The sequence below is a fragment of the Tachyglossus aculeatus genome, chromosome 11 (assembly GCF_015852505.1).
Source record: "Tachyglossus aculeatus isolate mTacAcu1 chromosome 11, mTacAcu1.pri, whole genome shotgun sequence".
Taxonomy (NCBI): Eukaryota; Metazoa; Chordata; class Mammalia; order Monotremata; family Tachyglossidae; genus Tachyglossus; species Tachyglossus aculeatus.
This window is the reverse complement of record NC_052076.1, coordinates 60,259,786-60,274,150: the sequence shown is the minus strand read 5'-3', so window position 1 is coordinate 60,274,150 and position 14,365 is coordinate 60,259,786. Positions and strand designations below refer to the sequence as shown.

The 14,365-nt window shown below is 47.8% G+C and overlaps 1 protein-coding gene across 1 annotated transcript in view; it reads right to left on the bottom strand.

Annotated features, from left to right (window-relative positions):
• RHPN2 (rhophilin Rho GTPase binding protein 2) overlaps nucleotides 1–12,117 on the bottom strand; it is a 67,845-nt gene extending 55,728 nt beyond the window's left edge. Inside the window, exon 1 of the mRNA XM_038753836.1 lies at nucleotides 11,809–12,117. Within this exon, the coding sequence (XP_038609764.1) occupies nucleotides 11,809–11,880 (72 nt within the window). The 5' untranslated portion in view covers nucleotides 11,881–12,117. The remainder of the gene's footprint in view (nucleotides 1–11,808) is intronic.
• Nucleotides 12,118–14,365: the final 2,248 nt, after the last annotated feature.

Genomic DNA, 14,365 nt, shown 5'->3' with positions numbered 1-14,365 from the left:
AAAACATATTAACAAAATAAAATAAATAGAATAAATATATACAAGTAAAATAAATAGAGTAATAAATATGTACAAACATATATACATATATACAGGTGCTGTGAGGAGGGGAAAGAGGTAAGGTGGGGGGGGGAGGAAACGGAGAGGAAGGAGGGGGCTCAGTCTGGGAAGACCTCCTGGAGGAGGTGAGCTCTCAGTAGGGCTTTGAAGGGAGGAAGAGAGCTAGTCACCTTGTAACCCCCAGCACTTAGAACAGTGCTTTGCACATAGTAAGCACTTAAATGCCATTATTATATTATTATTAATTCCGGCTCTGCCACTCATCTTCTGTGTGACCTTGGGCAAGCCACTTAACTTCTCTGGGCCTCAGTTACCTCATCTGCAAAATGGGGATTAAGACTGTGAGCCCCATGTGGGACAACCTGATTACCTTGTATCTACCCCAGTGTTTAGAACAGTGCTTGGCACATAGTAAACATTTAACAAGTACCATCATTATCATTGTTATTATTATTAGATTGTAAACTCGTTGTGGGCAAGAATGTGTCTGTTCAATCGTTGTAGGGTACTCTTCCAAGAGCTTAGTACAGTGCTTTGCATACAGTAAGCACTCAGTAAATACAATTGCTCCCCTCTCACCAAGCTCGAGCTTAATTCTTCCAGGCAGTCACCACCTGGAAGCTGTCTCCAAGCCAGAGCCCTCAGTGTTGACTCTCCAGAGGGTGACTTCTACTGTATCTTTATAGGTTGACTGGGCCAACCATCCAAAGAAAGCTGGGAAAGGATCCGAGAAAAAGAAAACAAGGCAGTTGCATGGCCTTGTCCCATGGCTGCCAAAAAAAAAAAAAGGCAATTCAAATTGATGCTGCTGTCACAGTGGGGTCACTGTTGCTTGGGAGTGATCAAACAGTATTGCCCAACTAGGCTGCCTCTGACCCGTGATAGATGACTCATAAAGACGCACACTTCAACCTAGCCCAGTTCCAAACTCTGGGATCTCATTAAAATGCAAATATTTAACCTGCCTGTCTAACTCAAACACCCTTTGCAGCATGAACACAACCACTTTGCCAGTAAAAATTACTTCTATAAGATGCTAATCTCCATGTTACTTTTATGAATTTCATGGAATCACCCTTGGTAAGAATGGTTCATCCCATTAACCAGGATGTCTAAATGCACAGGGCGACCACACCAAATAAATCAAGCATCAGTGATGTGGAATAGCATAGCCAAATCACTAGCATTTCTCGCCACCCTTCTACCACATAACTTGAGAGACTGCAAGAGAAAGAAGGGTCAGAAGAATGGTGGAGACAGGGAATAATAAAAAAGCTTGACTTCATTGAAATATTTAGGTTGAAGACTCATCCTCATGCACAAGTGCCCAGACAACACAAACAAGAGTGTCCATTGTGTAAAGCCCAAATGATATCATTGTCAACATTCATGCATTTGAAACATAACAGGTAAACAATCTGAACTCTATGAAAGGTGAATGAAAAAGGTCCGGGCAGAAAGAAAATTGAAATTGGAAACCTAGCTTTTTTGTTCCCCGGGCAAGTTCGTTTGTTTGTGTGATGGTATTTGTTAAGTGCTTACTATGTGTCAAACACTGTTCTAAACCATGGGGTAGGTACAAATCAATTAGGTCAGACACAGTCTCTGACCAGCATGGGGCTCACAATCTGAAGGAGGAGGGAGAACAGATATTGAATCCTCATTTTACAGGTGAGGAATCTGAGTCACAGAGAAGCTGTAACTCGCCCAGGGTCACACAGCAAGCAACTGGCAGAGCCGGGATTAGAACCTAGGTTCTCTTGATTTCCAGGCCTGTGCTCTTTCCACTAGGACAAGCTGCTTCTCCACTGGCAATTCTCCACACCATCATTCATTCAATCGTATTTATTGAGTGCTTACTGTGTGCTACACGCTGTAATACAGAGGGGATTATCTGAGAAGGGAATAAGTAGACAACAGTCCACCCAAGGGAATGGCAGAAAGTATGGGAACCATAGTATTGGTAAAAAATAAAGTCCTCATACCATCCTAGGAAATGCAAAACTTGCTCCCTGATGGATGGGTCATGAATTCAACCCAACAGACCACAGTTTAAGAGTGCTTTACTTCTGAGACCAGACTACCGTCAGCTTAACCTTTGGGATGTCCTGCATCATATCGATCAATTGTATTTATCAAGTGCTTACTCTGTGCAGAACATCATATCTGCTTACTAATGCCACTCATCCTTACACAAAAGGTAAAGGGCTCCCAGGCAACACAGGCATCCCCTAAACAAGAACATAAGGAGAAAACAAAGGAAGAGGAAGGAATACGGAACATACAGTCCATTCAAAGTACAAAACCTAAAAACCTCTAAAAGAAAAGGCACTGCATTATTTGAACACACAAAATCAAAAACAGCTCTGCCTATTCTAACTCTATGGTCAGCCTTCAGACTGTCTGCAGGGTGACTATGGCTGCCAAGCCACAGAATCCATTTCAAGGGCATCAAATGTACTCCATCAACATGATTTACTGAGCAGTTACTATGGGCAAAGCACTGGGCTAAGCGTTTGGGAGAGTACATAAAGCCGGTAGACACAATCCCTGCCTTCTGTATGATCTAAACACTTATGTACTCACCCTCACCCCTTCTGTGCATATCTTTATACCTGGTTGTTTCCCCAACCTGTAATTCATTTTAATGTCTGTCTCCCCTGCTAGCGTATAAGCTCCTCGAGGGCAGGTACTGTCTCTTCTTTATTGTACTCCCAAGCGCTTACTACAGTGCCTTGTACAGAGCAAGCGCTTAATAAATACCATTGATGGATCCTAGTCAATCGTATTTATTGAGTGCTTACTGTGCAAAGCACTGTACTGAGCCCTTGGGAGAGTACAATATAATATACAGACACATTCCCTGCCCACAACAATCTAGAGATTTTTAGACTGTAAGGTCTGGAGTCTCCCCAGGGAGACTCAGCAAAGTCATTTTAAAAGACGTTTACATCGGGAATTCTAGAAATTTACAATCCAGTACATGAAACTTTGGGGTCAGAGAAGGGGAGGAGGAACTGGGTAAGTGTTCTCATTTGTGATGCTAAAATTTCCCTTTTTTATGGCATTTGTTAAGGGCTTACTATGTACCAGGCACTTTACTAAGCACTGGGGTGCAAGCTAATCAGGTTGGACACAGTCCCTTTCCCAAGTGAGACTCACAGTCTTAATCCCCATTTTACAGATGAGGGAACTGAGGCCTCGAGAAGTGAAGTGACTTGCCCGAGGTCACACAGCAGACAAGCAACTCCCAGGCCAGTGCTCTGTCCACTACACCATGCTGCTTCTCCCAAGAAATAGACAATTGAAATCTACAGATAATCCCAAACCGAACTTTCACTGGGGATTCCCCACAAAAACCTGCTACCAGTACTACCCAGTAACGATACCAACTGGTTTAAGTTTCATCTCTTTCCACTTTGGCTGGAAATGCTAATGGACATTTACAGAAAGTAGGGGAAAAAATAATCAGGGGCAATCTGTGGTCCAAATCTGTGGGACCAAGAAACAACAACTAATTCAACCACACTTCATTCAGAGCAGCCCATCTTCACTCTGGCAATTCAAATGCCTTCTACCGGATTCTGCAGCCCCGAGGATCGATCAATCAATCTTATTTATCAAGTGTTTACTGTGCTGCACTAAGCGCTTGGGAGAGTACACTATAACAGACCCATTCCCTGTTCACAATGCGCTTACAATCTAGAGGGGGAGACAGACCCACGCTTATATAAATAAGTAAATTATGGATATGTACTTAACTGCTGTGGATCTGGGGTTGAGGGGAATGAATAAAGGGAGCAAGTCAGGGTGGCACAGAAGGGAGTGGGGGAAGAGGAAAGAGGGCTTAGTTCAGGAAGACCTCTTGGAGGAGATGTACCCTCAATAAGGCTTTGAACAAGGGGAAGTACAGTGTAAGATATGAAGAGAAAAGTTGTTCTTGGCCAGAGGACGGACGTGGAAGAGAGGTCATCGGCGAGATAGACTAGACCGAGTGAATAGGTTGGCATCAGAGGAGCGAAGTGTGCAGGCTGGTTTGCAGTAGGAGAGTAGAGAGGTAAAGTAGGAGGGGGCAAGGTGATTGCGGGATTTGAAGGAATGAGTTTGCCTCCCCAGGGAGAGCTTGGCAAAGTGATTTTAAAAGCTGTTTACATCGGGAAAAGAAAATTCCAGATGGTGGCAGCAGGGTGTTGGGAGTGTAAACGAGAAAACAAGCACCCATGTGGCATAAACTCAACCTCCAAATCTGATTTCCCAACAACTGCTTAACTTGGATCAGTCAAAAAATGCAGCTCAAATATTGAATCAACCATTAGTGCTGGCATATGTAAAATGCACTACAGCTGGAATACTTTAAATCAGTCAGGTCTTACTGAGCTTAGTTGCAAAACCAGTGTGCGGGTCCTCTTGAGTGCTGCTTGTTGGTAAATAAGGGGCTGTTTGTATGATGTTAATGTGAAGGCGGAGAATGTTCCTTTTGTTGTTGTTTTAATACCACAATATTTGAATTGGTGTCTTCTTTTAAACTTTTGTCTTCTTTTGTGCTCTCCCGAGCACATAGTACAGCCTCGATAGGCACTCGATCAATCAATGGTATTTACTGAGTGCTTACTGTATGCAAAGTATTGTACTAAGCACTTGGGAGAGTATGATACAACAGAGTTGGTAGACACATTCCCTGCCCACAACAAGTTGCTGAATTGTACTTTCCAAGCACGTAGTATGGTGTTCTGCACACAGTAAGCACTCAACAAATACGATTGAATGAATGAACATGTTTACAGTCTAGAGGGGGAGACAGACATTAAAATAAATCAGAGGTATGTACAGAAGTGCTGTGGAGCGGGGGGGGGGGGGGCGGTGAATAAAGGGGGTAAAACTAAGAGAAAGGGCGACTCAGGCCATTCCATCAGCACCAGTAATTGACTGACTGAAGCCCAGAAAAACTGCCACTTCGGAAGGAAGCCAAGAACTAGATAATCCAACAACTGGATAGGCAGTCCCTGTATAATTGAGCTCGGACTGTGCTCTACTGTGTAGCAAAGTTTCACTTCCCTGTTTCCAATTACACACCCTTTAGGCCCCCAAGCTGTAAAGGGCTATTTTTTCTTCACTCACCTAGTCATCTCTGGCCAAGGTCCCAGAGTTTATTTTTGGATTTACCTGGGAAAAAGCTAAATGAGGGGGCGGAGGTGTCATTTCCATGAGCACTGCCTCCATCCCAGCATCTATTACCCACTCCCACTGCCAACTCATCGTGAAAGAACGTCATAGTAAAGGGGCTATCACTCTCGGTGGGTAGTGGCCTGCTTGAGGTTATCTTATCAAGCGTCTCACTCCAAATCCTGCTATAGTGCAACTGTTTGCTCCTTGAGGGCAGAACTTTCAGAAAATATCCTGAACCCTGTGGCCAGACTGATGGATGACAACACCTCAATTAAGAAAGGTTGTGAGATTGTCGTACTGACTGTATTGCACTCTCTCAAGCACTTAGTCCAGTGCTCTGCACACAATATGTACTCCATAAATACCACTGATGGATTGATCGATAAGAAGTAGACCTTTTTTTCCCAGTTTATTTCAAGTCCCCTATAGTAAATGCAACACTTGGTGGAAAAAGATTTTTAAAAAACAAACCCAACCCAATGCCGTATTACAAATTGGCATTCATGTTATCTGGGCAGGTTAAATCACACATTAACCTTGAGGGTTGGGGATGGAGATCCCCGGGGAAACGTAGCACCCTCATTTACACCACCTTGCAAAGTCTCGGACTCCCAACCAGGTTCAACAGCACTTTCAGTGGCTATCAAGGACAAAAAGGGAGACCCTTTAATCTCAAATTATAAATCCACCGTCACCCCCAACTTCCAACTTCCCTAACTGGGAAATCCTGAAACGGTCAGGGTACGGTGGGGTGAGTAAAAAACAACACCACAACTCTGAAAACACTATTTTTTTTTTAAAAAAAGCGCTTAACCAAGCCCGTTGTTGGGTTGGGACTGTCTCTGTTGCCGAAAAGTACTTCCCAAGCGCTTAAAATAGTGCTCCACACACAACAAGAGCTCGATAAGTACGACTGAATGAATGAAGAAAACGTCAAAGGACCGAAGAAAAATAAACGTAGCGATCAATCAATCAATCAATCGTATTTACTGAGCACTTACTGTGTGCAGAGCACTGTACTAAGCGCTTGGGAAGTACAAGTTGGCAACAAGTTGGCGATCAGTACGTTGGGTAGCATATAGGTGACACCTGTCTACATTCATTCATTCATTCATTCAATTGTATTTATTGAGTGCAACAAAACAAAACATATTAACAAAATAAATAGAATAAATATGTACAAATAAAATAAATAAATAGAGTAATATTTATATAGAGAGTAACATCGTTTTGTTTTCTGTCTCCCCCCTCTAGACTGTGAGTCCGTTGTTGGGTAGGGGACCGTCTCTATACGTTGCTGACTTGTACTTCCCAAGCGCTTAGTACAGTGCTCTGCACACAGAAAGCGCTCAATAAATACGAATGAATGAATGAATGAATGAATGAATGAATGAATTTAGACCACTTTCCCGGGAAACTAACATCCCAGAAAATAAATGCGGCATTTCTGGTCACATAAAATTAGCTTTGAGTAGAAATTCCGTCTGGAGATTTCCTGCTAATCGTTGAAACGTCAATTTCTGGTCACATAAAATTAGCTTTGAGTAGAAATTCCGTTTGGAGATTTCCTGCTAATCGTTGAAACGTCAATGCACCTCTCCGGAGTAGAAAGCAGGGAGGGAGTCCTAAAATCCGGAGCCTCCATCAAAACTCCCGCTTGGCTCAGTGGAAAGAGCCCGGACTTGGGAGTCAGAGGTCGTGGGTTCTAATCCCGGCTCCGCCACTTATCAGCTGTGTGACTTTGGGCAAGTCACTTAACTTCTCTGTGCCTCAGTTACCTCATCTGGAAAATGGAGATTAAAACTGTGAGCCCCATGTGGGACAACCTGATTACCTTGTATCTACACAGTGTTTGGCACATAGTAAGCGCTTAACAAATATCAAAGTTATTATTATTATTATTTCCGAAGAGGCACCTGACGACAGGCCGGGCCCTTTCCAAATGAGCTGTAACCCGACCCTGGCCAGGGTTTTTCTACGCCCTACACCTCGTCCCCCAAATCCCAAGGCCCCACCGCGTTTCCTTTCACTTATTCAGTCGTATTTATTGAGCGCCTGCCCTGTGCGGAGCACTGGACTAAGCGCTTGGAAAGTACAATTCCTTTGGGAATCAAAGATCCGGGAGCCAGTCCTTGTTGGCACACCCTGTCCAGTTTTCCCTGGTTTCTTCGCCTTTATTCTCGGAGGATGGGCGGCAAGTGGGGGCTCTCTATTGCTCAACTGCACCTTCCAAGCGCTTACTACAGAGCTCTGTGCACAGTAAGTGCTCAATAAATACGATTGATTGAATGAATGAATGAAAGGGGTCCGCTCGCCTCATTCATTCATTCACTCATTCAACTGTATTCATTGAGCGCTTACTGTGTGCGGAACACTGTACTAAGCGCTTGGGAAGTACATTCGTTCATTCATTGAATCATATTTATTGAACGCTGACTGTGCGGAGCAGTGTATTAAGCGCTCGGGAAGTTCATTCATTCATTCATTCAATCGAATTTATTGAGCGCTTACTGTGTGCAGAGCAATCAATCCATCAATCAATCAATCGTATTTATTGAGCGCGTACTGCGTGCAGAGCACTGTATTAAGCACTTGGGAAGTATATTAATTCATTCAATCGTGTTTGAGCGCTTACTGTGTGTAGAGCACTGTACTAAGCGCTTGGGAAGTAAATTCATTCATTCAATCGTATTTATTGAGCGTTTACTGTGTACAGAGCAGTGTATTAAGTGCTTGGGAAGTTAGTTCATTCATTCAAGCGAATTTATTGAGCGTTTACTGTGTGCAGACAACTGTACTAAGCGCTTGGGAAGTACATTCGTTCCCTTCCCCACAGCACCTGTATATATGTATATATGTTTGTACATATTTATTACTCTATTTATTTTACTTGTACATATCTATGCTATTTATTTTATTTTGTTAGTATGTTTGGTTTTGTTCTCTGTCTCCCCCTTTTAGACTGTGAGCCCACTGTTGGGTAGGGACTGTCTCTATATGTTGCCAATTTGTACTTCCCAAGCGCTTAGTACAGTGCTCTGCACACAGTAAGCACTCAATAAATACGATGGATTGATTGATTCATTGATTCATTGAATCGTATTTATTGAGCGCTGACTGTGCGGAACAGTGTATTAAGTGCTCGGGAAGTTAATTCATGCAATCGAATTTATATTGAGCGCTTACTGTGTGCAGACCACTGTACTAAGCGCTTGGGAAGTACATTCGTTCATTCACTGAATCGTATTTATTGAGCGCTGACTGGGCGGAGCAGTGTATTCAGCGCTTAGAACAGTGCTTTGCACATAGTAAGCGCGTAACAAATGCCATTATTATTATTATTATTATTATTATTATTATTAAGCGCTCGGGAAGTTCATTCATTCATTCATTCGAATTTATTGAGCGCTTACTGTGTGCAGAGCACTGTACTAAACGCTTGGGAAGTACATTCGTTCATTCACTGAATCGTATTTATTGATTCGGAGCAGTATATTAAGCGCTCGGGAAGTTCATTCACTCGTTCAATCGAATTTATTGAGCGCTTACTGTGTGCTAAGCGCTTGAAAGTACAAATCGGCAACATTCATTCATTCATTCAATCGAATTTATTGAGCGCTCACTGTGTGCAGAGCACTGTACTAAGCGCTTGGGGAAGTCCAAGTTGGCAACATATAGAGACGGTCCCTACCCAACAGCGGGCTCACAGTCTAGAAGGGGGAGACAGAGAACAAAACCAAACATATTAACAGAATAAAATAAATAGAATAAATACGTACAAGTAAAATAAATCAATAGAGTAATAAATACGTACAAACATATATACATATATACAGGTGCTGTGGGGGAGACAGAGGACAAAACAAAACATATTAACAGAATAAAATAAATAGAATAAATACGTACAAGTAAAATCAGTCAATAAGTAGAGTAATAAATACGTACAAACATATATACACATATACAGGTGCTGTGGGGGAGACAGAGGACAAAACAAAACATATTAACAGAATAAAATAAGTAGAATAAATACGTACAAGTAAAATCAATCAATGAATAGAGTAATTACGTACAAACATATATACATATATACAGGTGCTGTGGGGGAGACAGAGGACAAAACAAAACATATTAACAGAATAAAATAAATAGAATAAATACGTACAAGTAAAATCAATCAATAAATAGAGTAATAATCAATCAATCAATCGTATTTATTGATACGGAGCAGTGTATTAAGCACTCGGGAAGTTCATTCATTCATTCAATCGAATTTATTGAGCGCTTGAAAGTACAAATCGGCAACATCCATTCATTCATTCATTCAATCGTATTTATTGAGCGCTTACTGTGTGCAGAGCACTGGACTAAGCGCTTGGGAAGTACAAGTTGGCAACATATAGAGACAGTCCCTACCCAACAGTGGGCTCGCAGTCTAGAAGGGGGAGACAGACAACAAAACCAAACATATTAAGAGAATAAAATAAATAGAATAAATACGTACAAGTAAAATCAAAGGAGTAATAAATACGTACAAACATATATACATATATACAGGTGCTGTGGGGGAGACAGAGGACAAAACAAAACATATTAACAGAATAAAATAAATAGAATAAATACGTACAAGTAAAATCAATCGAGCAATAATCAATCAATCGTATTTATTGAGCGCTTACTGTGTGCAGAGCACTGTACTAAGCGCTTGAGAAGTACAAGTTGGCAACATATAGAGACAGTCCCTACCCAACAGTGGGCTCACAGTCTCCTTCCTCTCCCCCTAGTCCCCCTCATCTTACCTCCTTCCCTTCCCCACAGCACTTGTATATTTGTATATACGCTTGTACGTATTTATTACTCTATCTATTTGTTTATTTTATTTGTGCATATCTATTCTATTTATTTTATTTTGTTAGTATGTTTGGTTTTGTTCTCTGTCTCCCCCTTTTAGACTGTGAGCCCACTGTTGGGTAGGGACTGTCTCTATATGTTGCCAATTTGTACTTCCCAAGCGCTTAGTCCAGTGCTCTGCACACAGTAAGCGCTCAATAAATACGATTGATTTGATTGATTGATTGATAGAAGGGGGAGACAGAGAACAAAACCAAACATATTAACAAAATAAAATAAATAGAATAGCTATGTCCAAGTAAAATAAAAAGTAAATGGAGTAATAAATACGTACAAACATATATACATGTGCTGTGGGGGAGACAGAGAACAAAACAAAGCATATCAGCAGAATAAAATAAATAGAATAAATATGTACAAGTAAAATCAATCAACGGAGTAGTAAATACGCACAAACATAGATACAGGTGCTGTGGGGAAGGGAAGGAGGTAAGGCGGAGGGGATGGAGAGGGAGAGCGGAGCCGGTCCCTACGCTGCCCCGGGCTCCCAGGCTAGAAGGGGGAGACAGGCAACGAAGCCGATACGCCGGGACCCCCGGGCCCCCCCCCCCCGGGCCCCCCCGGCCTCCCCCCCGGGCAGACCTCCGGCCGATCCGTCCGTCCGCGGCTCTCGGGGGGGATGAGGGGGCGGTGAAAGGCTCTGTGGGTTGGGGGTCTGGGGGTCTGGGGGCGGGGGGCTGCCCATCCCCCGCAGGGCCCCAGCGGGCAGTGAGCTGGGACAGCCCACCCACCTGGTGCCACAACAGCTGGGGCAGGGCCGGGGGCAGGGCCGGGGACAGGGGCAGCCCCCCGGGCCCTCCTCCCCCGCCCTCTCTCCCTCCCTCCCCTCCTGTCCCCCCTCCCCTCCTCCTGTCCCCCTCCCTTCCACCCCTCCCCTCCTCTCCCTCCCCTCCTGTCCCCCTCCCCTCCTCTCCCTTCCCTCCTGTCCCCCGCCTCTCCTCCTGTCCCCCTCCCTTCCACCCCCTCCCCTCCTCTTCCCCTCCCCTCCTGTCCCCCTTCCGTCCCCCTCCCTTCCACCCCCTCCCCTCCTGTCCCCCTCCCCTCCTCTCCCTTCCCTCCTGTCCCCCCTCCCCTCCTCTTCCCCTCCTGTCCACCTCCCCTCCTCTTCCCCTCCTCTCCCCCTCCCCTCCTCTCCCCCTCCCCTCCCCCTCCTCCTGTCCCCCTCCTCCTCCTCCTGTCCCCCTCCTCCTCCTGCTCCCCTCCCTTCCACCCCCTCCCCTCCTCCTTCCTCCCCTCCTGTCCCCCTTCCTTCCACCCCCTCTCCTCCTCTTCCTCCCCTCCTGTCCCCCCACCCCTCCTCCTGTCCCCCTCCTCCCGTCCTGTCCCCCTCCCCTTCTCTTCCTCCCCTCCTCTCCCTTCCCTCCTGTCCCCCCACCCCTCCTCCTGTCCCCCACCCCTCCTCCTGTCCCCATCCTCCCCTCCCTTCCCCCTCCCCTCCTCTTCCTCCCCTCCTCTCCCTTCCCTCCTGTCCCCCCTCTTCCCCACCCCTCCTCTCCCTTCCCTCCTGTCCCCCTTCCCTCCTCCTGTCCCCTTCCCTTCCACCTGTCCCCTTCCCCTCCACCTCCTCCCGTCCCCGTCCCCCTCCCTCCCTGCCCCCGGTCCCCCGGGCCGGTCCCCCGGTCCCCCCCAGGGCCGGGCCGGGCCGGGCCGGGCCGGGCCGGGCGGTCTGACCTTTCGGAAGTAGGGGTCCGGGGCTCCGAGGGCCCGCCCGCCGCCCGCCGCCCGCACCAGCGTGTCCGCCATGGCCCCGGGGGCCGACGACGATCGCTGGATCGACGGATCGATGGATGGATCGATGGACGGATCGATGGCTGGCCGGCCCCCGCGCCGAGGATCGATGGATCGATGGATTCCTGGCCGGCTCCCGCTGGATGCCGCCCGGGCAGGCGCTGGGGAGGGTCTCACGGCCCCGACCTACTCACTCACCGCCTCGGGACGGGGGACAGGACGGCAGGGGACGGGACCGGACCGGACGGGACGGGAGGGGAGGGGACGGGACGGGAGGGGAGGGGAAAGGAGGGGCCGCCCCGCCCCGCCCCGCCCCGCCCACTATCAGCTCCCCCTCCCCTCTCCCCCATCCTTCCCTCCCTCCTCCTCTCCTCTCCCTCCCCTCCTGCCCCCCTCCTCTCCTCCTGTCCCCCTCCCTTCCACGCCCTCAGTCAATCAATCAATCAATCCATCGTATTTATTGAGCGCTTACTGTGTGCGGAGCACTGGACTGAGCGCTTGGGAAGTCCAAGTTGGCGACATAGAGAGACGGTCCCTACCCAACGGCGGGCTCACGGTCTAAAAGGGGGAGACAGAGAACAAAACCAAACATACTAACAAAATAAAATAAATAGAATAGATAGGTACAAGTAAAATAAATAGAGTAATAAATATGTACAAACCTCCCCTTCTCTTCCCCACCCCTCCTCTCCCTTCCCTCCTGCCCCCCCTCCCCTCCTCCTGTCCCCTTCCCCTCCACCCCTCCCCTCCCCTTCCCCCCCTCCTCCTGTCCCCCTCTTCCCCTCCTTCCTCCCCTCCTGTCCCCCTCCCTTCCACCCCCTCCCCTCCTCCTCCCCTCCTCTCCCTCCCCTCCTGTCCCCCTCCTGTCCCCCTCCCCTCCACTTCTCCTCCTCCCCTCCTTTTCATTCACTCAATCGTATTTATTGAGCGCTTACTGTGTGCAGAGCACTGGACTAAGCGCTTGGGAAGTACAAGTTGGCGACATAGAGAGACGGTCCCTACCCAACGGCGGGCTCACGGTCTAAAAGGGGGAGACAGAGAACAAAACCAAACATACTAACAAAATAAAATAAATAGAATAGATAGGTACAAGTAAAATAAATAGAGTAATAAATATGTACAAACCTCCCCTCCTCCTGTCCCCTTCCCCTCCACCCCTCCCCTCCCCTTCCCCCCTCCTCCTGTCCCCCTCTTCCCCTCCTTCCTCCCCTCCTGTCCCCCTCCCTTCCACCCCCTCCCCTCCTCTCCTCTCCCTTCCCTCCTGTCCCCCCTCCCCTCCACCTGTCCCCTTCCCCTCCACCCTCTCCCCTCCCCTTCCCCCCTCCTCCTGTCCCCCTCTTCTCCTCCTTCCTCCCCTCCTGTCCCCCTCCCTTCCACCCCCTCCCCTCCTCCTCCCCTCCTCTCCCCCTCCTCCTGCCCCCTCCTGTCCCCCTCCCCTCCACTTCCCCTCCTCCCCTCCTTTTCATTCATTCAATCGTATTTATTGAGCGCTTACTGTGTGCAGAGCGCTGTACTAAGCGCTTGGGAAGTACAAGTCAGCAACATAGAGAGACAGGCCCTACCCAACAGCGGGCTCACAGTCTAGAAGGGGGAGACAGACAACAAAACAAAACATATTAACAAAATAAAATAAATCTCCTGTCCCCCTCCCCTCCTCTTCTCCTCCTCTCCCTCCTCTCCTGTCCCCCTCCCCTCCTCCTGTCCCCCTCCTCTCCTCCCTCCTCCCTTCCTGTCCCCCCTTTCCTTCTCCCCTCCCCTCCTCCTCCTCCTCCTCTCCCCCTCCTCCCCTCCTCCTCCTCCTCCTCTCCCCCTCCTCCCCTCCTCTTCCCCTCCTCTCCCTCCCCTCCCCTCGTCCCCCTCCCCTCTCCTCCTCCTGTCCCCCCTCCTCCGCTGGAGCAGAGCGGATAGGGGAGGGCAGGGGCCCAGCGTGGCTTAGTAGAAAGAGCCCGGGCTTGGGAATCAGAGGTGGTGGGTTCTAATCCCGCCCCCGCCACTTGTCTGCTGGGTGACCTTGGGCCAGTCACCTCTCTGGGCCTCAGCGACCTTATCTGTGAAATGGGGATGAAGACTGTGAGCCCCACGTGGGACAGGGACTTTGGCCAAAATGATTAGCTTGCATCTACCCTGGGGTTTAACTACAGTGCCTGGCACATAGTGAGCTCTTAACAAATACCAAAAATAAGAAAAGAAAAAGAGCAGAAGCTGTCCCCACCCCTCCCCTTCAGGTGCCCGCGTTTCCTCCCTGTCCCTTCTGGTCCCCTCCTTTTCCTCCCTGTCCCTTCTGGTCCCCTCCTTTTCCTCCCTGTCCCTTCTGGTCCCCTCCTTTTCCTCCCTGTCCCTTCTGGTCCCCTCCTTTTCCTCCCTGTCCCTTCTGTCCCCTCCTTTCCCTCCCTGTCCCTTCTCTCTGCTCAGTTCTCCTCCCCTACTCTCCCCTTCCCTTAATAATAGTCATTATGGCATTTGTTAAGCGCTGGGGTAGAAACAGAGTGATAATAATAAT